We start from the raw sequence: 25,282 nt of genomic DNA, 5'->3' as shown, positions 1-25,282 counted from the left end.
ACGCATTTCGGTTTGAGAAATGAGCTCTGCATTTGAGCTGCGTCCTGCTTCCTGGCAGCTTCTTGTGAGAACCACAACGACAAGGTTCTTTCCAAGTAACTCATCTGGTTATCCTGTAAATGATCAGGTAGAGTCATATCCTGGAGTGACTCTGTGGGAGGGGAGGTCTCTGCAAAGACACTGCCACTTCTGTGATGGACAGTTCACACCCACCTGTTTGAAAGGGAAAGAGAAGGACACCTAGAGAGTCTTTGTTAGGGTCAGGAGGCTCCAAGGGAGTCGTCATATGGAAATTTGGAGACCTGATGGGCAGAGAAGAGAGGCTTTGAAGGTGTTTTCTTTAGGGTAAGGGGACATGAGACTTCAGTCATTAAAGTCTTTGAGTCAAGTCATTAAAAGGAGTCATCAGTAGAAGGAGGTACAGACTGAGGGAGTTAAAGCCAGAAGCTTGAGATCGTGAGGTGTTAAGCTTTTGAAGGAGTCATCATGGAGGCTGAGGAGTACTGCTCGTGAGAGGCACTTTCCAGGTCTCTGGGTATGTTGGCTTCTCCATAAATACATTGTATATACACAAATACGCATGCAAGTATGCATGGAGAAGTGTGTGTGTACGTACGTGCGCGCGCATCTACACTCCTACACACTTATCTATAAATAAAGAAATCACGTGTGTCACTGATAACGCTACAATGAATCGTTCCGTAGAAAACGTACAAACAAAGTCGCAAACGCATTTCAAATATTAATTCATAAATTAAATACATGAAAATGCGGGAGTAGCCAAGCATCCACGATCACAAAGAAGAACCGAGAGTCAGTGTCGGTTGTGCCTTCATTGTCTCATACTGTGTTTTTACTGCGTCTTGATCATTGAAGTGCCGCCTTCACCGCCGTTTACCGCGTCGCGGCCCTTACTTTACCGTCTTTAATGTATCGTTACCGTACACCGAACGTTTGCAAACGAACCAGGTCTTTGCTGCATTTTGTGTATGGTATGCGCGTGTAAACAGTGCCACGCGCGCCCAGCCCACAGGCACAGCACCGCCGGAAGGAGGAGAAGCCTCCAGTTACTGTGGATAACAGAGTCACTCACTGCCGCCGCCGCCGACAGCCTTTCACTTTCAGTGAAATAAAAATGAACCGCGTCGAGGCGACCGGACAGGAAAGTGAGTCCTGCGCTGGACCGGGGCAATAAGCCCTTGGCTTGGGGCGCTTTACCATGGTGAGTACGGGCTACGGGCCGGTATGGACCCCAGGGTACAGAATTTAAAACGTAGCGCTACGTGCGGGGTTTATTGGTTTATTCGTTTATTACAAACCTGCTGCGGTCTCTTTAAAACCCCGTAGCGAGCGGTCACTTTAAAGCGGCCTTTTAAACTCCGCGACCGCAATCGGACCGTAGGGTATAGAGCTTTAAAACTTTCGTAAAAGGCCGTTTTATGTGTTTTGAAGGAAGGATGTATTATGATGATGACTTCGGTTGGGCTGCTACTGGGGGACGGTCCTTTTGGGTATGTTGGTGTGGGGAAGACATGGGTCAGTTATTTTTTGAAGCCAGGAAGGGATTGTTATGGGAAAGACTTTGTCTTGACAATGTGTTTTATGTAATGTATTGTTTTGGTTGTGTATTATTGATAACTTTATTTAATAAAGTTTGGGAGGGAAAAAAAAAAAAAAAACGGACCGCTCGCTAGCCTACGGGGTTTTAAAGTGAAAGCGAGGTAAATACTTCACTTTCTTATTTTTATTTATTTATTTTTTTTACCTTTCCGCAAGTGCAGATGTCTTTTTTTTTTTTTTTTTTTTTTTTTTACATTTGACTTAGTCGCGTTCTGTCATAAAATAGTGCGAAATCACGGCTGTTTCGCAGATTTTCATTGTGAGGTATATCTGTGTAGCGCCTAATCATGTACACCAGGCTGTTTACCCCATTATTACCCCTGAGGGGGCTGGTTAGCTGTAATACTCATCCATCCGACCGTGAACTATCCACCCACTCTGCTCCCTCAGTCTCGGTGCTTCCAGCTTCTCGGTGCGCAAGAGCCGCGCTTAATAATTAGCAATAAAAATTAAATTCGCAAGAAGTAGCGCCCGAAAAATAAATAAATCCCGCCGAGTTTTACTGTCCTGCTGCTTTTTGAAAAGTACCGAGTGACTCAAATTAACCTCTGAATAACTCGTGGAGATTCCAGCACGTTCGGTGAAGCCGCGCTGAGGGATTTCGTGCGGTTTGTTAAAGAAAAAAACCGAATGACTCAAAGTAATAAAAAAAAAAAAAAAAAAGTTTTTTTGAACATAGCTAATTCATGATTTGTTTTTCATTTTTAGAACAAAAAACGAATGAACGCGGACCCCACAAACAAAACGGAGAGTGCTGCGCTGCTGAAGAACTGTCTTAAAAAGCAATCATTTTTCTGTTGAAAAATAAAACGCGTTTTTTTTTCTTTGCGCAACTTTAACTTTTGAGTTTAACCCAGTAATTAATTTTAAGTCGCTTAACACTGCCAAGTCTATGGGCAGAAGGAGCCATTATAACTAAAAGGGCAGCTGGTAGTGTAGTGGTTAGAGCTGCTACCTTTAGGCCTGAAGGTTGTAGGGTCCACTCCCACCTTTGGCTATAGTACCCTGGAACAAGATCCTTACTCTAAAGTGCTTGGGTAAAAATTACCTACCTATATCAAAGGCAGCTAGAACACTGTTCTACAGTAGTGTGTTAGGCACTACATACATCATGCTGCATGTATTACATGCAGAACCATCACCCTGAACCTCAATCTTCAGGTGGCTCTGGATACAGAAAAATATTAACAGAATCTCAACATTGTGCCATAATATTTAATTTGTTAATGGCAGAGATGAACCAGACACTTTGTTCTGCTACAGGAAGATCTCACACTGTAATCAGAGCCACATGTCTTATTTTTGTCTTTTTCCAAAAGTTGAGTAATACAAACCGAAGTCTATAAATACGCAGGACCTGTTCTGTTAGTTCTCGGGATTGGAACCTGTGCATGGTTTAACTTGGTGATGCGGGTATGGGTATTTTATGTAACTGGGAGGGCACCGTGTTGACTTTCCTTGATCTCACGCACTGGGTAGCCATTGGTCCTCTAGTCAGAAAACAGTGTAGAACACTTTGGGTGAAAACCAGCAAAGGGCTGACTATAAGACGTCAATAAAATGCGAACCTTCACTATGCCAGTGCTCAAACAGACCTACTGGAAGCTTGTTTGAAAAGCAGCTTTCATATTCATACGTAGGCATTTCAGCATACGTTTTCGTCATACTTTTCCACTCGGGTCTTCGTCGGGTCCCTTCCTTACAGAACAATCAACAGTCCTTGTGCAGGACACGATGTTCTCTTGTACAGATTTGTTGCTCTCAAACATATCGCAACTCACTGTAGTTTACATTCCAAAACAATATATGTTTCCGTTTCTCAGGCATACAAAACAGCAGTTTATTGCATAGTACCAAATTTATATACCACAAGATACACAGGTCATGATGAAGAAAGAATTGAAAAGGGAGTTGCTAGCATAGTGGTTACTGCTCCTGCCTTTACATCCAAAGATCATAGGTTTGATCCCCACCTCTTGCTGTAGTACCCTTGAACAAGGTACTTACCCTCTATTGTTCCAGTACAATTACCCAGCTGTGTAAATGATTGTAAATACCCCCCATTGTAAGGTTGGAGAAAAGCATCAGCTAAATGAATAAATATACAGTAAATGGATGATTTTTTTTAGGTAATTATTTCTGATCACATATGTACTGCAGATATTGCATATGCACAGAATGCATATTTTTACTTGAGTATCTGAAAATGGACTGAAAAGCGAAGTTATTTTTAAGGATGACGTTTATGAGTGGAGTTAATATGTCGAAGATGTTTGCGCACGTCTCGGGTTCAATGCAGCTTCGCCTTTATTCTTGGGTGAGCACAATGGTGGCAGGCAGCGCGCTGGGAGACAACTCAGCAGAGTGATTCCCCGAACAGCATCGTCAGTGTTTCTTTAATACGAAAAGACAGGTGGCTTATCAGTCTACGCCATGTTTTGGGCTGTGGTTAGTAGGGCCTCAGACGTACGGGAGGTAATTCATCATGTTCTGGGCAGCACGGTGGCACAGCGAGTAGCGCTGCTGTCTCATAGCGCCTGGGTGGTGCGAGAGGACATGGGTTTCATCCCTGCTCAGACTGACTGGAGTTTGCATGTTCTCCCCGTGTCTAGGGGGTTTCCTCCAGGTGCTCTGGTTTCCTCCCGCAGTTCAAATACATGCTGTTCAGGTTCCCCCATAGTGTGTGAGTGACACAGAGAGTGTGTTCCACTGATGTATGGTTGAGTGACCCATTGTGAGTGGCGTATCTAGCAGTGTAAGTCACTTTGAATAAGGTGCGTGAGCTGATAACACTACATAGAGTTCATTGGAAGTCGCTTTGGAGAAAAGTGTTGGCTAAATATCTAAATGTAATATTCAATAGAATGCTCTATAGCATGACTCAGAACATTTCCACAAATATTTAGTAATTTGGTGCCGTCAAATTTCAGTGACCCTTGGAAATTGCCCATATGTGCCAAATTGTAAAACTGGCCCTATGGATATGTTTTCATTTGGTTGACTCTCTCATATTACATTTTTTGGGGACATGTAGGGTTGTGTCTGAGTGTGAAAATGTGAGTTTTTATTCCTTGGCCACTAGAAATGTGCAGACTGTAGCTTGTGGAGGTCAGCTGGAGGGTCAAACCTTTCTGTTGGGTTACCTTACCTGCTGAAAAATACCTAGAATAATTTGAGGAGGCAAAAAAATAGACACTTTACTGAGGCTTAATATGAAGTTTTTCATAATTCCGACATGACCATTACCGTTTCCTCTGGGGAGTCGCAATTCAACAGTTTGAGCTGTTGCTTTGTAGTTGATATACCCAGATTTCTTGAATCTCTATTCCTGCTGTAGAACCCTTGATCAAGGTACTTAACCTGAATTGATGTAATAAATATTATCCTGCTATACAGACAGGTAAATCACTGTAAGCATCGTAATGAACAATCTAACATTCTAAGCCCGTTTGGAAAAAGGTGTCATAATAATATGAATTCAGTAATAATTATGATTTCAAACAGTTCTTGTGATCAGTTCTTTTTTGTCCCTTTGATAGCGGCCGTGTGCGAACACTTATGTGCGCCGTCTTGGATTTATTGCAGCACAAACCTGGCCACCTCCCATCTCAGTGTAGTAAGTGTTGTCACACTTGTTTATGAAATGAAATATGTACATAAACTTGAATCTGTAATTTACTGAATAGCTTGTTATTAAAAAAAGATTCTTCTTCAAATGCACGCAATGCAGTGATATATTTATTCTACAGGAAGATGTGGAAAAACCCAGTTTAGCAGGAGAAGATCTTAACAGTTTGTTGGTGGCATAGTGGTTGGAACCCCTGCCTTATCTAAAAGTCCATGATTTAGCAGTGCATCTTCCTGCTGTTGTACCTTTGATCAAGGTACTCATCCAGGTTTACTACATTGAAAAGAAGTGAAGCAGTGTAGGTAGTTTTGTGTAAAAACCAAAAGTTTAGAGAATGCACCTGGGAGAGATGTGTCAGATCAATGTATGAATATACATTACTTTGGCAGGAAAAATATACAAGAAAGGAGTAACCCTTTTTAGCCTATAACAGAGGGACCTTATTAGAGAGATTAATAAAATCCAAGAAGAGATCTGAGGGAAAGGTCCTCAGTAGAGCAGCGGAGCAAAACAAGGGCACTGGTTTTCTGCCCTAGTTTTTTTTTTTCTTTTTTTTTTTTTTTTGTTTTTAAATTTAGTTAAAAGTATGACTTGATGTTTTTTATCTATGATTTTATTACACTGGCACCCAGTTGCTGTGCTCGAGTAGATACTCAGTGTGCCAGTTTCCAGAGGAGAATTTCTAATTCATTTCCAGTTTTGATGACTGACTAAATAGAATTTTTTATACTGGGACCTGAATGAACTCAGGAACGATGAATGATGATGACTCCTGAATGATGTCCCTCTGTCTCCCCTCTTAAGTCCTGTTTTCATGTAGTGAACTGGTTTGCACTCAATACAAAGTGAAGCAGGTGGCATCATGGTTAGGCCTGTCACACTGCAGGTTGTGGGTTTCAAAACCACTTGTGCAGCACCTTCGATCAAGGTGCCTACCCTGAGTTCATAAGCATTCCACGCTGTATAAATGAGTAAATCACTGTAAAATACTTGTTCACTTCTCTGTAACTGGACTCAGACGAATGATTGATTGATAAGTAAAATTAATCCAGCAGCCTGAGGACCTGAACTGTGACTCCACTTTTAGGAAGTTTAGGGTCTATAGTAAGTGCCATTGAGCAGTGCTGTGGAGTCGAACTCGGAGTCAGAAGCAATTATTGAGTTACTGGAGTCGGTAAAAATGTACCGATTCCGACTAAATGTACCATATATGCCAGCGTATAAATCGACCCCCCAAAATTAGAGGTGTAATATAGGTTTAGGCTTGTATTCACCAGATAAGTCGACCCCGAAATCCTGCATGGAGTCTGAATTGGAAGCAGTTATTGGGTTACTAGAGTCGGAGTCGAAGGGTTTGTGTACCGGCTCCGCAGCCCTGCCGTTGAGTTGAGGTCAGCTCACCGTGAGAGCTTGTGGCGGGGGGGGCAGCTGGTGGTAGAGTGGTTTAACCTGCTGCCTTTGGACCTGAATTTTACAGGTTTAAATCCCACCTCCAGCTGTAGTACCCTTGAGCAAGGTCTTTACTCTAAATTCCTCCTCCAGCTGTAAATGGGTAAGGAATCCAAAGCTGCTTTGGAGAAAGGCATCAACCAAATGTGTGATTCTTACAGTTGGGGGTGGGCGCAGAGATGATGCAGCATTTCCTGCTTCACGTCTTTGTATCGCAAATGCGGGGAGAACGTAGAAACTAAGCCGGGTTCGAGGCCACATTTCTGAACTCGCAGTGCAAGAGTTGTGAGGTACCACAACTGACCAGCTGTCCCCGTATTCCAGTTAAACTCACCTGCTTGGGTGACTGAGTATTACAACACTGGGGACACGCTTTCCGCTTCACTTCCTCGCTGCTTCACTTGCGCTTGCCGGAACTCCAAACCACACGGTCCTTTTTTGCGACGCGGTTCCTCATTAGATTGCACGTTCATTTGAGATAAGTAGCAAAGTTGGCTGGCACAACTGATGGTTTCTGTCTTTGTGTTTCAACACATCCTTTGTTTACATGGTTAAACATACCTATCTGTCGGTTGTTTCCTTCACAGTTTTACACACAGTCACACATTCGGTGTGTGTCGCTCCTCTTCCTCGCTGGCCCTGCTGCATGCATGTGTTAACGTGATTTTGTCATACACTGTATGTATGTACCCCGCAAGCCTGATCAGCACAAGTGGTTAATGAAAATGTATGTATACATGATAATAAGTGATGATAATGTAAATACTTCCACATGGCAGCCACTGGGTGCTTTCCGTTGTGTCACAGTATTGACTAAAGACAATTAAATCTGTATTAAAAAAAAAAAAAAGTCATTGCCCAAGCAGGATATTTGTGTCATGTCCTTGTAACAAATTGGCAGCCGAGATTCAGTGAAATGTATGCCTGTCTGGTTTTTGCTGGAATATAAATGCCGCAACTCGTGTTTCAATAATGCACCGGTATGGAAAATTAAGGGGAAACCCGACTCTGTCTTGTTTGATGGTGCAGATGCCAAAGAAGTTCACGTGGTCACTGCCACGCCTGGATTACAGTCGGTCTTTTCCACACCGTTTCGGTATGTTGCCCAATCTACAGTCAGTAATCTTTGTACCATTAGCCTCTGTTACGGATTCTGCAATAGTCAGGACTGAAGATGCTGTCTGTGGTTTGTCTAGACGTGGACGTGCATGTTTGAGGGATGAGGGTTCAGTTGAAGTTAGTGGTTCAGATGCAAATACTCAGGATTGTCTGTCTGAGAAGACGGTTGTTTACACCCAGTCTGCCACGAACACCAGGTTTTCATGCTTCCTTTTCCAGCACCTTTACTGCTCCACAAAGATGTTGACCGAAGGACGCAAAGGGCGCCAATGGAAATGTAGGAGGAAACAAAGCATTGTGGGTATATACAGTTCTGCTTGAAAGTATGTGAACCCCTTGTGTCCCTCAGTTTTACCGCAATATTTAATGAGAATCGGTCTTTCTCGTGTGACTGTGTAATGACCAATTCCATATGTTATTTTAGAGGGAATCACGTGGGTAGTAGAAACATGTAAGCAGTGCAGGTGCAAAAATAAGTGAATCCCAAGTGTCATTGGTTAAATTAAGTACGTAAGTACATTTACACGTATTCCTTTAGCAGACGCTTTTCTCCAAAGCGACGTACATCTCATAGAAAACCTAATGTGTTCATTACATTAGGAGAAAGAAACATAGCTGCAGATGTGTGGTTCTTAAGTAAATATACTTTTTCTTTCCACTTCACGCGCCACTGTTCATCGCACGAGTAGGTGCACAAAAGACAGGATAGACTAATCCTGATCACCTTCCTACAATTTTTTTTTTTTTTTTTTTTAAAAGGTACACAAATATTACAATTGGGTGTGTGTAAATTATAATAAATTACTAATTTAATAAGTTCATTCTAAGGTTTAGATTTTATGTGTATTTTTAATATTTAATACAAGAATAATGACCATTCCTATAGGGTTCACATACTTTCAAGTAGCTCTGTAGGAGGCTGGCAGCTGAGAGCACAGCATTTGACAGCTAAAAAGTGGAGGGTAGGAAGGGGCTTAGAGCTGCAGCCTTTGGTCTCAACGAACCAAGGTCTGAATTTCAACTTCTCTGCAGTACCTTTCATTGGGGTACATCACAAGGCACCCCAAGCAGGACTCAAACCCCAGACCCACCGGAGAGCAGGACCTGGTCAAACCCACTGCACCACCACAACCCCCATTAATAATGTTACGCTACCTAAAATTATTTTCCCTTTTATACAGCTTTTTTAATTTTACTGGAGCAATTTAGGTTAGTTTGGTCAAGGGTTCTACAGCAGTCGGTGAGATTTAAACCAGCATCCTTCAGATCTAAGGGCAGTAGCGCTAACCACTACACTTTCAGCTCTGTATTGTAATGCATTCCTTCGTTTAAGGGTTTCTTGTGATGGCCTGGTGTCCTGCCCTGGGTGTATCCCCCCCATCCTCCACGCTTACGCCCTGTGTTGCTGGGTTAGGCACTGGTTTGCTGCGACCCTGCTTGGGACAAGTGGTTTCAGACTGTGTGTCTGTGTGTGTGTGTGTGTGTGTGTGTGTGTGTACTGATTCTCAAGTTATTACAACCTATACACTGACTTGTGTTGCACAGACTCCCTTTGATTCATGCAAAAACAGGATGCAGTCTTTCCCTGCGAGAGGCCCTTTCAGGTTATGGGAATTTAACTTTACAAGGAGTTACATTTTATCCCCGTTTCGGCTAACAAGGTGTCATGGCTGCGGACAGGAGACGGGGCGTTGGTGTTTGGACCCAAGTGCGGGTGCTTTTATTCTGAATCCAAAGACACAGAAGCAGACGAAATCGAAGGTTAAGGACAGGTGTGGGTCTTCCGATGTGAAGACGTCGTTTCTGGGGCAAGACAATACTCGGTACGTGAAAAGACACGCAGAGGTTGAAAGCCAGGTGAACAGAAGGACTAGGAGCAGGGCGCCAGGAAGAATCGCTGAATCAGCAAGCCGGAGCATTGCAAGATTCTGCAACCTGATCCTGGCTTCATTCCTGGTCTTGATTAGCATCAGGTGCGACTGTTGAGCTTGTGGGCGTGCAACAAGGCATTTCTTTACATTTATGAGAAGTGAATTTCTATTAGTGGGGGGTGCGGTGGCGCAGTGGGTTGGACCGCAGTCCTACTCTCCGGTGGGTCTGGGGTTCGAGTCCCGCTTGGGGTGCCTTGTGACGGACTGGCGTCCCGTCCTGGGTGCATCCCCTTCCCCCTCCGGCCTTACGCCCTGTGTTGCCGGGTAGGCTCCGGTTCCCCGTGACCCCGTAAGGGACAAGCGGTTCTGAAAATGTGTGTGTGTGTGTGTGAATTTCTATTAAGCATTGTTGACAGCTGAGTTGCACAAGACCAGTTCTCATGACATGTGCTGCAAAAGTTCTCAACCTCCATTAACCCTTGTTTGCTAGTTTCACCTGCCATAGTCTTGGTTATCATGGCCATGTTTGGACTGTCCAAACCACGTAATCTAAATTTTATTCCTGCAAATTCATTTATGTATGTATCTCAAATCAAAAAAAAAAAAAAACTACTAGGAAGGTTATTAGGAATCGGTGATAATTCTGGTAAAGTTTTATACAGTGTGATGAACATTGGTGCATATGGTGAAGGAAGGAAACTAACTGTACTTGAGAATCACACGTCTGCAACTATGTCTCTTTCTCCTAATGTAATGAACACGTTGTATTTTCTACGAGATGTACGTCGCTTTGGAGAAAAGTGTCTGATGAATGAATACATGTAAATGCATCGTTTTCACTGATTTCTTTACTTCTTTCCTTTTTAATTTGGAGAAAAATGTCTTCTAGATGAAGAGCTGTAATTTGCTTTTTTTTTGCATGAAATGTTCACTTGAATAATATGTGTATCGATACTTATTGACTACACATTTGAGTTTTGGCTGCGCGTATGGTATGTAATAAATACAAAAGAACTGAGCAAAGACAGGTAGTCATATAGTATAAGTAATAAAGGGAAACCACCTTGTTATGGCAGTGGCATGGTTGTCTTGCTGCAACCCTGCTTGGGACAAGCAGTGTGTGCGCGCCTTATTATGACAATGTATACTAACTTGCCATGCATCCAAGGAGGCGACGGACCCAGTTGCGGGTGCACTGTTTATTATGCAACAGTTTTGGATAAGGGGCAGGCAAAATAGGGAAGTGAAAGAAAAAGCAGGGGTCACCGACGAGTGCTCGTCAGAACAGGAGGGATAATCCAAAGCTGTAATGCGCAGAACAAAGCTGAAAGTCAGGACATCAGGAAACCATATAGAGAAGGGCACAGGGACCAGGACTATGGGAGCGATTGCAGGACAACACAGGTGGAGATGTGGAGATGTGAAGATGTGGGGTGGGGCTCGTCAAGGTTCCACAATTTGGTCGATCCGGTGCCGTCCTTTTATGCGTCGTCTCCCTGGTCAGCCACAGGTGCGTCTGTTTGCGGTGAGGACGTGGGCGTGACAAACTATTGTAGTAATCGTGCCCGCTTTAATGCTATTTGTTGTTTTAGCGTGAATGGGTGACACTTTTGGGGCTCAGAAATGCATACAAATTTTGACCATTATAATTAAGCCTTTGATTTATGAAAGTCCACCTTACAAAGGGTTTTACTGGAACACGTTGCCTTCATAAAGACTCTTCTTCCTTACGACCACTGTGGAAGTGGTCCTTGAGCGAGTTATGGAGGGGCTTGCAGATGTTGAATGGGTAACCAAAAGAAGGAGGTACAAGACTGGCGTCTCCTTCACATTGTGTGGCACACACCTGCTTTACCTGCTTTCATTTTACACACACTTCAGGGTCACTCCAGGAATAATCTTATTACTGACCTGCAGCCTCAGGTGAGGCTTTGTTATGTCGTAGTTCAGCTGCTAGGTGGCACTGATCAAAATCATTTCTCACTCATTTCTCACTCACTGCTACTCAGCTTTATCGCTGTGCTTTTTGTATTGTTTCTTATATTTTTTTTTTTTTTTACAGTTGTCTGGGATGCTAGAGCGGGAATGTTGTCCAATTCCAGGGATGGGACAAGAATGACCAGAGGTGAAGGTAGGACGCTGTGTTCAAGCACACACTCTTGTTGCATCACCTGACCGCAGCAGATGGCTGGATTAACCCAGACTCCACGTGGGGTATGAGGGAAGAAGGTGTCATCTGCACAGTGGGGATCTGGATTACAGTCCCTATCCAGAATACCTTTCTGGGATGTCAGTCATGCACCGTCCTTTCAGTTTGCACCCAGAAGTGGCTTCCTGTATATCGCCAAGTCGGGATACCCAACCGTTCAACATCACTATTTGGCTCCATGTCCACAAAGCCCAACACTGGCAAAGAGCAGCACATCCAGCAGGGCCCTGAACCCACATTATCATTAAACAGTATCTGTTTGTAGAACCAAATGGGGGTTATTTTCTTCCTCGAAACATTTAGATGTTTCACTTCCGCAACTTTGTTTGCGAACAGTTACTCAGTCGGCTTTCTGGTTTCACTAGATGGTTTTTAAAGTGCCCAAGCCAACAGGTTTTCTTCCCTTCCTTTTTGCAATGATAGCAAACACAGCAGAATTATGCTTTGAAATGCCAGATGGACACCTCAGCTCTGTAGCTTGCAGGTTTCCTGAGAGAATATTGTTTTCAAATGTCACATGTTGTAGGGAATGTAAACACGTTTCAAACCTGTTCCTGTTCTACCTACAAGAATACCGTGACAGTGACTCTGAATCGCACAGTTCATCCTATTGCATAAACAACTAGGAGGGACGAAATCAGTCCCAGGGAGCTGGTGAAACATCTCTACCATGCAGGCTGTGGATGGTGGTGTGAAATCGCCAAAATCACCATATTTTTGTGATTTCAGTTCTCTAAAGTAAACCTGGGCCTTTTTTTTTGGCAAACAGACAGTGATGGTAACACACATTGTCCAACGCTCGATTCCAAAAAAAAGGGTATGCAAACTTCACGCACTCTGCTTTATCCGGAGCGTTGCAAGCTTTGTGCTTCTCCGATAAGCTGTCAGATCAATTTCAATTTAGTTCACCAATTCAGCTTAAATGCAGGTCTTTGCACTGTGGAAGGAGTGAAAGTCACGCACAAAGAGAACAAGGGGAAGACAAGCCGACTTTGCACTGATCGAGCCAGATTCAAGCCCGCTTTAAGAGTTATTAGACGCCAACATCGTATGTTGTGCCGCTATGCTGGAAGACCAAGCTTCAGTTTTGACTCCATTTGTTTAAGTAAGTTGTGTTATGAATTGGTCTGTAAAAGAGATGAGTCGGCTCGAATCTGGTGCTTTCCGCTTTTGGCTTTGATCAACCTAAATGAACATTCTTCACTACAACGCTGCAAGTGTGCATGTGGAGTTCTGTAACCATCCAGCGAGGAGTCCAATCTGTTGGATTTTCCAGGTCACACCTTTGAAATAGAAATTCTCTGGAACTCAGCCCAGCTGGCAGGGGTGCGTGCTGTTTGTCAATGTTGTTATCATGTTCTGGGAAATCTAGTCTGCCTAAATTCCTCCCGTACTGAAATTAGATCTCCCTTATGGCAGAGCACCAACAAGTCAGTGCTCGACTTGGACTGCCTTCGGATGGAATACACTTTATACCACAAGGCACAGGCAGGACATCACAGGACACCACAGCTTGCCACGTATGGAGCTGCGAAAGCGCCTACAATGGGCACGTGAGCATCAGAACTGGACCATGAAGCAGTGGGAGAAGGTAGCCTGGTCTGAATCGCGTTTTCTTTTAGATCATGTGGACGGCCAGGCGCGTGTGCGTCTTGTGATGTTCAAATTTATTAGTCATAGAAACTTTGAAGCATAGTAACTGGTAATATTTCTTCATAATATGGTCCTGCTTGCCAGGATGATATAATTAATGCAGGAATGTGCTCCTGCTTGCATACCACCACAGGCAGATGTTCCTGTCTTGTTTTCGAGCAAGGAAGGCCTACTTAAGAAAAACGGGAGTATTGGGTGTTTGCTGTTTCCACCCCCGCGAGTAGAGTACTGACACACTTGTTGTACTGCATACAGTTGCATTATGCATGAACCTTGTAAATTAAAAAGTGGCAACGGGGAACGATCGGGGAGAAACCCAGTTGTTCTGGCCTCTCCCATCGGCCAATGTTGTTGTGAAAAGTCTTTGTGTGTCTGATGTATGGATGAGTGACCCATTGTAAGTAGTATATCTGGCAGTGTAAGTCACCACGGTGAATAAGGTGTGTGGGCTGGTAACACTACATAGAGTTCATTGGAAGTCGCTCTGGAGAAATGCTAAATAAATAAATGTAAATGTGTTAAAGTGCGGCTGATGGGTTCTGGGTGGAGCGAGAAATTTCTTCCACACGCCTGGAGAAGAGATGGCAGCAGGAGGTACTGTAGGAAGAAGGCAAGCCGGCAGATGCCAGTGCTCTGTTGGGAAACCTTGGGTCCTGGCATTTATGGATGGGGATGCGGATGTTATTTTGACACGTACCCCCTGTCTAAAGTTTGTTGCAGACCGCATACACCCTTTCATGGCTGCTGCTAACGTCTTGGACCTGCGCAGTATGAGGCAGGTGGTTTTAATGTTGTGGCCGATCGATGTATACGTTGTGCTCCTTAAGTGTTATAGCGGAACATGAACTTGTATGCCTTTTATAGAGGCGTACTGCTAAGGTTTCCGAAAGAGCCTTGTCACCTTCAGCTTGCGGTTTGAGTGTTGAACATCTACGCATTGGCACCAACAACCAAGTTTTGTCACTGATTTTGGCGCAGGGTTTCAAATCCATGTCAGGGCTAGCCTCCAGTAAGAGTCCCCATACTTACACTGCTAATGCTATATGCAAGCCATCCGCAGAAGATGAGTGAGAAAAATATAGCTGAAGCTGTACTGGCTCGGACGTTGCCCGGATTAACAAGGTCCGTGTTGGGGAACCAGGACAACCTGATGACAAACGGGCTACCGGAACAAGACATTCATGGCCGTGGACTGAGAACATGGAACTGATGGAGTGCTGCTATAACAGCAGACCCAAGGAGAGGTGATTACATGCATTGCATGTGGGAACTATGGATGAGAAGAAGACCAACAACCACACGAACCAAGAAGCACCTGGTAACTCAATGCTCAAAATGTCAATAGAAGGAAGCCATTGTCACAGCTGGAGATTGAGAGGCTCCAACAGAAGGGTCATGGTGCTCAGCAGGATGGAAATGGGGCACCCCTGATGGAGGAGAGCAGTGCTGCTGTTCCCACCTGCATCTTGCACCTTGCCACCAGCTGTTGCATTGTCTCTGGTGTCTCTTTGCAGTTAAGTTCAAAGCTGAACTCCACAGCCACGTTCTCATTTTGGTCCAAGACAGCTGTCCGAGGAAAGAATGAATAATTTTCTCGTTGACGTAGGAAATGTGTCGTCTTTGGAGTTTGCATAAGGGTGGACTTCTGATGCAATGGTCTGTTTTCCCTCCCTCCTACAGGATATCGTCAAGCAATTCCGAAATGAAAAGCACCTTAAGAGTTGTAAAAAGTAAGTTCTCTCTCATTTTCTCAGTTTTAATTTATTTTTTTTCTTAAAATTTCTACATACCAGCTCTGCTATTGCAGTTACTGCTTCGTTGCTCCACTTTTGTTGAAGCATTGAGAATAATGCTGATCCTGATTTTTTTTTTATTTTTTATTAATGGAAGTTCTTTGAACATTTTCAGCAATGTAATAATCATTGACATTGTTACTTAGGTGCCTTTGTGGTCTAAGAGGGAAGGAATACTAGACAGGAATACATGTGGTTCGTAACGAAACCCGTATGGGGTTAGTTTTAACTTAAAATGCCACACGGACCCCATTGCGTAGAAATTTGAGACTTCCATGAGTGCTTACATACACAGCAGTTTCTTGAAGTCGGAATGGAACTGTGTTTTTAAGTGATATGTTGTCCAGACTTAAGAACCTGTTTCTCCTGTCTTCCACAGCATGGTTTGTTGCGGTGGCATTTGTAGTTCTGATCATCGTCTTCTGGTATTGCTCTTTTCTGTTCAGCAGGTAAGGCTCTGCTCTCTTCCTCATATTTCGAACCCGTGAATTTCCATTTTGAAATGGAAACCCCGTGAACTGGGTTCATAAGCAACGCTTCCATACGGAACAGGTTCAGAGATAAAGTGCTGTGAAGTCTGAGTAAGTGGACAGTAGACTATAAGCAAGGACTTAGATGGAATATTGGTAAGAGCCGTTGTCCTTTCATTAGTGAACCTGCATCAGAATCCCCACTCCAGCCATGGTACCCTTGATAAAGGTACTTACCCTGAATTGCTCCAATAAAAATGCAGCGCTCGCTATAAATGGGTCAAAAGGCATGTGAGACGACTTGTCAGATGTACATTGAGCATGGTTTTTTAATTAAGTCGTGTGATGAGCGTCGCTGCATATGGAAGGAAACAAACTAACTGTACTTAAGAGTCACGCGTCTGCAACTATGTCTCTTTCTCCTAATGTAATGAACACGTTGTATTTTCTGTGAGATGTACGGTGCTGGGGGGCGTGGTGGCGCAGTGGGTTGGACCGGGTCTTGCTCTCCGGGGGGTCTGGGGTTCGAGTCCCACTTGGGGTGCCTTGCGACGGACTGGAGTCCCGTCCTGGGTGTGTCCCCTCCCCCTCTGGCCTTATGGCCTGTGTTACCGGGTAGGCTCCAGTTCCCCGCGACCCTGTATGGGACAAGTGGTTCAAAAAATGTGTGTGTGTGTGTACATTGCTTTGGAGAAAAGCATCTGCTAAATGAATAAATGTAATGTAAATGTAAGTTTGCTGCAAGGTAATCTGAATTTTGCAAGTTTGAATGCCACGCTAGTATTTCCGTAGCCTCCGTCTGAACACTTACCTTGAACAGCTCTGGAAAAATGTGTAAATGCTGCTGTATAAATGGGTAAAAAGAACATTTTTAGGAGGAAAGCATCGGCTGAATTTTAAACGCAAACGTGGGCATGTGGGATTGAACGTCAGTCTGTCATATGTGTAAACTTGACGGCTTTACATGCGGCCACACAGTAAAGCCTGTCAGTGTGACCCTGCGGTCTCTTTGCACTCTTTATTTAACACATCTCTTTTCGATTTTTTTTGCTCATCTATTTCTCGATTTTGATATAAGCAGTTTCTGTTCTTCCAGGAAACACAAAATAACCATGCATTTCTCTTTCTGCTACAGATTAGGCTTGAGGGCTCCTGCCCTCAATCACAGTCTATGCCACAGCTCCTGGGAGTGGGAGAGTCTCAACTTCAAGTGAGTTCACACCGCGTAGGAAGCTAGTGCAGGGCGTTCAGAGTTTTGACGAGCAGCTCGATCAGAATCCCATCTCCCGTGTTATGAGCTCAAACCTTAGTCACCGACAGTGACATAGAATGCTAGATACTCTACTTACAATGAGTCGCTCATCTGCCTGCCAGGGAAACCCTTTCTCTCTGTCACTTACGTGCACAATGGATGACTTTTTAGAGTCCCCAATCCAGCTGAACAGCATGTATTTAAACTGTGGGAGGAAACCAGAGCACCCGGAGGAAACCCACCCAGACATGGGGGAAAAATGCAGACTGAGTGGGCATTGAACCCTCGTCCTATTGCGCCATCCAGGCGTTGTGAAACATCAGCACTACTCTCTCTGCCGCCTTTATACCTCACAAAGCTTTATTGTGCTTTATAAAATTGATCCGCTCTCTTTTTCCTCTGTGTGTTTGTGCCCTTTTGAACACCCAGCGTGAGCAGAAGAACAAAGCTCTTCCTGACACTGAAAGATTTCTTCTGGCATAAGAATACGGTCAATTTGAAATTGCCGTACGGGATTACGGACAGCGGTAGGTACATTCGCGTGGTTCGCAGTTGTCGGACAGACCTCCGGGGCTCAACGGCGTTCTCATGTTTTATTGTCCGCGAAAGGCTCTGCAGTGGCTCGTTAAAGGACCCATAGCGCTGAGCCACCTCTGGTTGTCTCCAGTGTGTCCTCCGCATTACATTTACATCTCTGCGCTTTCCAGAGGTAACCCTGCAGAAGACACTGGCCGGCCTGACCGATTATGACATGCTGGAGAGCACGGAGAGGTGAGCTCATTGAAGGTGGATAACAGAAACTGCCCTCAGCTCGGCTCAGGCGAGACTTGGCAAAAAACAGGCTCGTTTCTTAGTTTTGATGGAGAAAGACACAATATGAGAAGTCGTCCTTCAGTCAAACACTACATGTACTGACTTGTTTAAGAAAGCATCTTTAATGCAGGCCAAACATTACAATCGTGTTTACACTATAAACCAGCTGGTTGCTTATCACACACACATTGACTGAAACCACTTGTCCCAAGTGGGGTTGGGGTGAGCCAGAGCCTAATCCAGCACCACAGGGTGCAAGGCTGAATGAGGGCAGGGGTGGGGATGGGGACACACCCAGGACAGGATGCCAGTCCATCGCAAGGCACCCCAAGCAGGTCTCAAACCCCAGACCCACCACAGAGCAGGCAGAGGCCAAACTCGCTGTGCCACAGCACCCCCTTTGCTTATCACTCTTTTGGAAATTGCTTCATAGAAATATTTACATTTCTGCATTTAGCTGCTGCTTTTCTTCAGAGTGACTTGCAGCATTAAGCTTTTTACAATTATTTATCCGTCTGGGTAATTTGTACAAGAGAAATTTAGAGTATGTATATTGCACAAGGTTACTACAACTGGAGGTGGAACTTGAACCTCCAACATTTAGGGCCAGAGGCAACAGCTTTCATCACCATGTTTCTGTTGCTGTCAAATATGCGTTCGTTTTTTTGATGCTCTGATATGACTAATGTAAACTGCCATTGTTATTTTAGTCATACTTTTCATACTAGCTGGCGTCAGTGTGAATAATTGTCAAATGGAGCATTTAGTGAATTAAATACACATCGGAGAAAACACAAATATATATTACTTTTGTTATGATCGGCAAAATAAACTCTGAATTCGTGTTCATTTTACATTTTGTATGTATTTTTCTAGAGATTTCCTCCAACTGTGATAATATTAGAGAATTTTTACAATACGTCTGGCATTGGTAAATGGATCCCCGTGGTTAGATTTGTATTTACGTATTTAAACTATCATGGAATTTTAAAGGTTTTTTTTTTTTTTTTTTTTCTTCCCCCCCTCTAGCTTGAGCTGCCGAAGGTGCGTGGTTGTCGGGAACGGGCATTCCCTCAAGAACAGCTCCCTAGGGAGCGTTATCAACCAGTACGATGTGGTCATCAGGTAAGGATGTGGCCTGTTTGGTGCGCCCCTACCTGTATGGTGAATCGACCCGTTCCACAGATAGTTCTCTTGAGGGTATCAGCTAGATAACCCTGGTGTAACAACCCAGGACATCTCGACTGGTTAAAAATGAAATCTGTGTTCACATAGTCCTCTTTTTTTTTTTTTAAATTTCAGACTTGATTCGGCTCTCGCTAGAGAGCTCATAACACCTCGCGATCTGCGATGCTGTAGGATGATTACTGCAAGCAGTTTCGCCGTTAAATTTAAAGAAAAAAAATCTAATGGCAAAGAATAATACATGAAAATGCTGACTTGTGCACTAGGATCGCCGGTGGTGATCAGAGTTCGAAGGAGCTTCGCGCTCGACTGTGTTCTAAATCAGTTTGTCCTAAGGGGTAAACTGCCGGTTCAGAAGTTCATTTTACATTTATATTTATTCATTTAGCAGACGCTTTTCTCCAAAGCGACGTACATCTCGGAGGAAATACCATTTGTGCATTACATTAGCAGAAAGAGGCATAGTTGCAGATGTGTCTCTTAAGGACGCTCTTAAGTTACAGAAAAACGGTTGGTACAAGAAGTGCAGTGCCATGGGGATGACTGGGCGGGAGACCAAGGAGTCGGCGTGGACCCAGTCGCGGGTTCGTTTATTGGGGCATAGACACGGAGCAGTCGAGGATCGTAGTCGGGGACAGGCGTGGGTCGTTCGAGGCGCAGGGTTGTTCTTGGGCGAGACAGGAACCTAAGCTGATCTGGCGAGGTGGGAGATGTGAAACCGGGAAGGTAGCGAACAGGGAACGAAGGACAAAGAGGGACTGGAAGGACGAGGAGGTAAGTGGGGGGGGTTCTTTTGACTTTCACAGGAGAAGCAGTTTCGCTCCATTAGGTCCCGCAACCAGGTGAACCGGGGCGGCGTCTTGTTTACTCTGCGGCTCTGATTCGGGGCAGGTGCGATCATTTGGCTCGAGGGCACGACATACAGCGAACCAACTCCCATAAATGTGTTCATCAGCTTCCGGCCGTTTCGAGCTATATTGTCTACACAGTGAAAAGGCCAATAATACAGATGTCGCTTGATGTATTTATAGGTTAGGTTCTATAAAAGTCTCGGGTATAGTTACAAGACATAATGTAAGTTTTAACGCTAACTTAAGCGCGTTAAGATTAATTTAAAAAGACAAAATAAAAAAAATCTTATCTCCAGAAATTCCTGTGTAATGCCGTTTGACCAATTCATGGCAAAATCGTGCGCAACCTTCCCCGTCTTGTTATCGATCATTGATAGGACCACCAGAAGTGAGCTGTATTCACGGTGGATGTGAATTGCAGTACGGTGCTCCCACGCTCCTGCTCCCACGCTCTTTGCTCCCAACTAACACCTGACCGTGAAAACGCAGGTTGTTTTTGCTCTGCAGAATTTTGGAATGTGCATATGAGCGTTCATCGCGTGTGTGTGACTGTTTTAACTTATTGCTTGCGCGTGCTTTCTTACATCCTGCGTCTTGTGTCGGTGCTCGGCCCACGCAGGCTCAACAACGCCCCCACACGCGGGTACGAAGAGGACGTGGGTAACAAGACCACCATGCGCTTCTTCTACCCGGAGTCGGCCTCCCACAACCCTGGTACCCACAATCAGCCGGACACCCTCATGGTGCTAGTGCCCTTCAAACATCCAGACCTGTTGTGGCTTAAGTGGATCCTGTACAATGAGAAGAGGGTAATGCATGTGCACTGATTCCCCACCACTCCCTGGAACACATATCCGCCCAAGTGATGTTTTGAATCCAGGGGAAGGTGTCTAATGCAGCCACCTTCATGTGTGCCTCTTCAGGTGAAACATGGCTTTTGGAGACCTCCTCCGTTGATATGGATGGGCAAGACCAGTCAGCTGCGCGTTCTGGACCCTTTCTTCATGTACATGACGGCTAGCCGCCTACTTAATATTCCCACTTCCGTGGACCCCAGCATAAAAAAGGTGAAGGATCCAGAATGACTTATCGTTTTGCTTAGTCTTTTCATTGTTGTTGGCTCTAGAAGTTTCATGGTTAATCTTTGTAACTCCAAAATTACCTTTACCACAAAGTCACTGTCTGGAGTTTGCATTGTTCTCCCCGTGTCTGCATGGGTTTCCTCCCACATTCCGAAGACATGCTGTTCAGGTTCCCCCATAGTGCGTGAGTGACAGAGAGAGTGTGTTCCACTCATGTATGGATGAGTGACCTAGTGCAAGTAGTGTATCTACCAGTGTAAATCACTGCAGTGAATAAGGTGTGCGGGCTCATAACACTACATAGAGTTCATTGGAAGTCGCTTTGGAGAAAAGCGTCTGCTCAGTGAATAAATATAAATGTAAGTCACAGGCATTAAACTGTTAATACTACTGATATCCTTTACTTTAGTCACAGGTTAGGGTCTGTAAAAATGTCAGACATGGCTATAAAGTAGAAAATGTTTGTTTTAATTTAAAAAAAAATTTAAATAAAATTGAAGCCACATTAGAAGGAAAACAAATTTAAAATAATGAAAACGCTGGTGGCGCAGTGAGTTTGCCTGGGTCCTGCTCTTTGGTGTGGTGGGTCTGGGGTTTGAGTCCTGCTGGGGGTGCTTTGTGATGGACTGGTGACCTGTCCTGGGTGTGTCCCCTCCCCTTCCAGCCTTGCGCCCTGTGTTACCGGGTTAGGCTCTGGCTCCCTGCAATCCTGTATGGGACAAGCGGTTTCAGATAGTATGTGAGAGAGAAAATATTGTCAACTCCAAGGACTTCTGTTCAATGCCATTGACCGATTCATCCCATAACCATGTGCGGTGTTCTTCGTCTTGTTATTGGCCGTCAACACTCAGGAGCGCCAGACACGAGTTGTGAACTCTGCAAGTGAGTTCCGCAAAGGTGGTCCTGCACTTAATATTCTTCAGATGCTCTGTTGCCACCTGTCGCTTTGATGAGTAAACACAGATTGCTTTTGCTCCGTTACGGACATAAATGACAGAAAATAGATCATAAAGAAACCAGAAAGAAAATAAAGAAAAATGAACTGCATTTATGACTTCGTAAGAATTAGCCGCGTTCTCATTTCTCGTTTCGTTGTGCATTAATGAGCCTATGAACAATGGCTGCTCTGTAAAGAAACTCCCATGAGGGGGAACAGGCCCAGTGAGTCGGGCTGTTCATGCATGAGTTCAGCTGTACTGTATTTATTACTACATGTCAGCCTTCCCAACTGGTTATTTCCAGGCACAGACTAATACATAGAATACAGAGAGAAAGCACTTGGCGTTAACAATAGTGACACATAGTTTGAAACATCAAAAAGGTGACAACGGGGGGGGGCAAACGACAGCTGGTAGAGGAGAACACAAATCTGGCTGCCCACCCCTCAATAACAAAGTTTTTTTTATTCATTTACCACATGCTTTTCTGCAAGGTGATGTAGAACTCTTGATTAAGCGAAAGTAAACCCACAACAGATGAAGAGCTTTAGACACAGACGTAGGATTATCGACACACAGCTTGTTTGTCTGTTGCCACCTTGTGCTGGGGAATTGGAGTTGGTTCACAGCCCTCAAGTAGCTGCCTATAGAAGCGACATTCAAATAGCAAATATATTGATGCTCAAAGCAGATGGTGTTGAACTCATCGATGGGATAGATCTTTATGATCCATTTTCTATAATTTATGTCCGTAACAGAGCAAACGCAGCTGTCGGATCAGTAAAGGTACGGCCCTAAAAGAGACAGGTATGGGACCCTTCTCGAACGCTGGGGGGGATTCAGCAGGTCCGAGGGACAGGAGGGGTTTGTTCCACCACATCGGCGCCAAAATCGAGAACTGACTTTTACTAGAAAAAAATGCAGGGGACCTGAAAACTGGTTTGATGCGCTAATAATATGGTTTAATTAATTTTAACATGGCATAGGTTTTGTCTCAGCTTCCATCAAAGTCATTGACAGAGCAATAGGCAAATGGCAGCAGGGGGCACGGCAATTAGGGCCATCACTTTGTAGTTTGGTTTGAACCCCAGCTCCTTTTGTAGTACCGCTGATTAATACGCTTAACCTGGAATATACAACAAAAACTGCCCAGCTACGTAATTGTTTCTAGTGTAGAAACCCACACGCAGAGTGTCTGAAACTGCTTGTCCCAAGCGGGGTTGCGGCAAACCGGAGCCTAACCCGGCACCACAGGGCACAAGGCTGGAGGGGGGACACCCAGGATGGGATGCCAGTCCATTGCAAGGCACCCCACGCAGGACTTGAACCCCAGACCCACCGGAGAGCAGGCACAGGATAAACCCGCTGCGATAGTATAGAAACCTGACGCTGTAAATGACTTTCGAGAGGAATGTCAACTACTGTAAATGAATAATTACTCACTTTCCAGATATTTTTTACAGAGCTTCCTTCACACAAGAGCATGACTAAAATGTTTACCTTGATCTAGTACTCTAAAAAGAGAGATGCACAGTGGTGCAATGGTTCAGATTAGACACGATCAGGCTTGTTGGAGAAAAGTCTGCGTTGTCTTTTTTGTGCAAACCTCTACCAAGCTGGCCAATGGTGCAGCCACACGCGTTCCATCGTGTCCTCGTGTTTCCAGGTTGTGAATTATGTCCACCCCACCACTGGAATTCTGGCTGTTTACGTGGCTTTGAACTACTGCAATGTGGTCCACCTGGCGGGATTCGGGTACCCAAGAGCGGATGAGCGCGAGCAGCTGATCCACTATTATGGAGATGACACGATGATGTCCATGATGGTAAGGCTGGGGAAGTGGGACCGATGGCTGGATGTTACTTAGATAGCATTCACTCTTATGAATGAGCTGCTTCATTTCAAATTGTTTAGTTTCACGCACCAAAATGGATCAAACGTGGAACCCGCAATAAACAAAGAGGCAGCTATTAAGCAGGCGGCCCAAGATCCAGCCCCGAAACCTGACATTCTAGCCAGGCACACTGTTGTACTATTGTGCTATGAAACATGGTACAAGACCTCCACTGTGTTCTTGGGAAATATCTAGAGAAAACTGGGTCAAACTATCAGCTTTGCGGGGAAAAAAAAAACACATCCAAGAAGCAAGCATAATAAGGTCAACGTTGAGGGTATCATTGCATTATTTACTCATCAGGCAGGTGCTTATATTCAATTTGTGTGTCCTTTTTACATTGTTTATTGTACTACAGTCTTTTGTGTTTAAAGCCCTATTCAAAAGTACAGCAGAAGGGCTCCTGTAGGAACCTGACACTGCAGCCTTGTGTTTGCCTCCTTCCTTCCGCTCCAGGCTTCTATCCACAACATCTCAAAAGAGGCCCAGGCTCTCAAAAGTTTGGAGGACTCTGGTGCCATTCTCCATCTCCGTCCCCTTTCGGGATGAGGCCCCGCCCACCTTGCGCTTTCCATCCACGCATTGCTTTGAATACCCCTCAATGGGTATTTCAGCATAGCCGTGCTGAGCCGGAACATTCTGTACCAGACCTTCATTACTTCAGTTCCCCTTTTAAAGCCATGGTACATCTAAGTAGCTGCTGGGCTATTTTGATAATTTATTGTTTATTTATATATTTATTTCTGTTACTTTTAGTGTTACATTTCTGGTCTGCCAGGCAGGTAGTATAGTATTGAAGGAGTAGGAAGTGTTACCTGCTGGTTACTAATTTAAGCCCTACTGCTGCTGTACTACCCTTGGGCAAAATACACACACACACACACACACACACACACACACACACACACACACAGAGTCTGAAATCGCTTGTCCCAAGCGGGGTCACGGCGAGCCAGAGCCTAACCCGGCAACACAGCGCACAGGGCTGGAGGGGGAGGGGACACACCCAGGACGGGATGCCAGTCCATCACAAGGCACCTCAAGCCTGCTGCACTACCACGCCACTACACTCCCCTCTTAGGTGCTTGCTCTGAATTTCGCCACTAAAAATACCCCGGTGCATAACGGGTCAAATACAATAAATGACTTTTATAATAACCAGTTACAAGTCATAATAACTGGCCTCCAAGCCAATAATAATAATAATAATAATAATTACCCTTACATTAACATGTGTTCCCTTAACTGCCACTTTGCACCAAGACGACCTACACTGTTAAGCTACCTTCAGTTAGTTCCCCATTTATGCAACTGGGTAAATACAGTTTTTTTTTTTTTTTAACTGAAACAATATGTGGTCAGTACCTTGCTTAAGGGGGTGCAGTGACGCAGTGGGTTGGACCACAGGCCTGCTCTCTGGTGCGTCTGGGGTTCGAGTCCCGCTTGGGGTGCCTT

The 25,282-nt window shown here is 44.5% G+C and overlaps 1 protein-coding gene across 5 annotated transcripts; it reads left to right on the top strand.

Annotated features, from left to right (window-relative positions):
- The first annotated feature begins 404 nt into the window (after positions 1–404).
- Positions 405–24,718, top strand: LOC108921348 (CMP-N-acetylneuraminate-beta-galactosamide-alpha-2,3-sialyltransferase 4-like). Of its 5 annotated transcripts, none has more exons than XM_018730801.2 (12): positions 405–535; positions 11,750–11,818; positions 15,230–15,279; positions 15,722–15,791; positions 16,948–17,022; positions 17,494–17,591; positions 17,772–17,835; positions 18,907–19,002; positions 20,533–20,722; positions 20,837–20,980; positions 23,600–23,758; positions 24,284–24,718. In XM_018730801.2, exons 3-12 carry the CDS (start codon positions 15,252–15,254, stop codon positions 24,374–24,376), a joined length of 1,017 nt encoding a protein of 338 aa, XP_018586317.1. In that variant the 5' UTR covers positions 405–535; positions 11,750–11,818; positions 15,230–15,251; the 3' UTR covers positions 24,377–24,718. The 5 variants fall into 5 exon arrangements, with proteins under 5 accessions (XP_018586317.1, XP_018586315.1, XP_018586314.1 ...); XM_018730799.2 differs by lacking the exon at positions 405–535 and adding an exon at positions 841–1,222; XM_018730798.2 differs by lacking the exons at positions 405–535; positions 11,750–11,818 and having other exon boundaries at positions 15,134–15,279.
- Positions 24,719–25,282: the final 564 nt, after the last annotated feature.

This window comes from Scleropages formosus, chromosome 25, assembly GCF_900964775.1.
Source record: "Scleropages formosus chromosome 25, fSclFor1.1, whole genome shotgun sequence".
Lineage (NCBI taxonomy): Eukaryota > Metazoa > Chordata > Actinopteri > Osteoglossiformes > Osteoglossidae > Scleropages > Scleropages formosus.
This window is presented reverse-complemented; position numbering and strand designations above follow the sequence as displayed.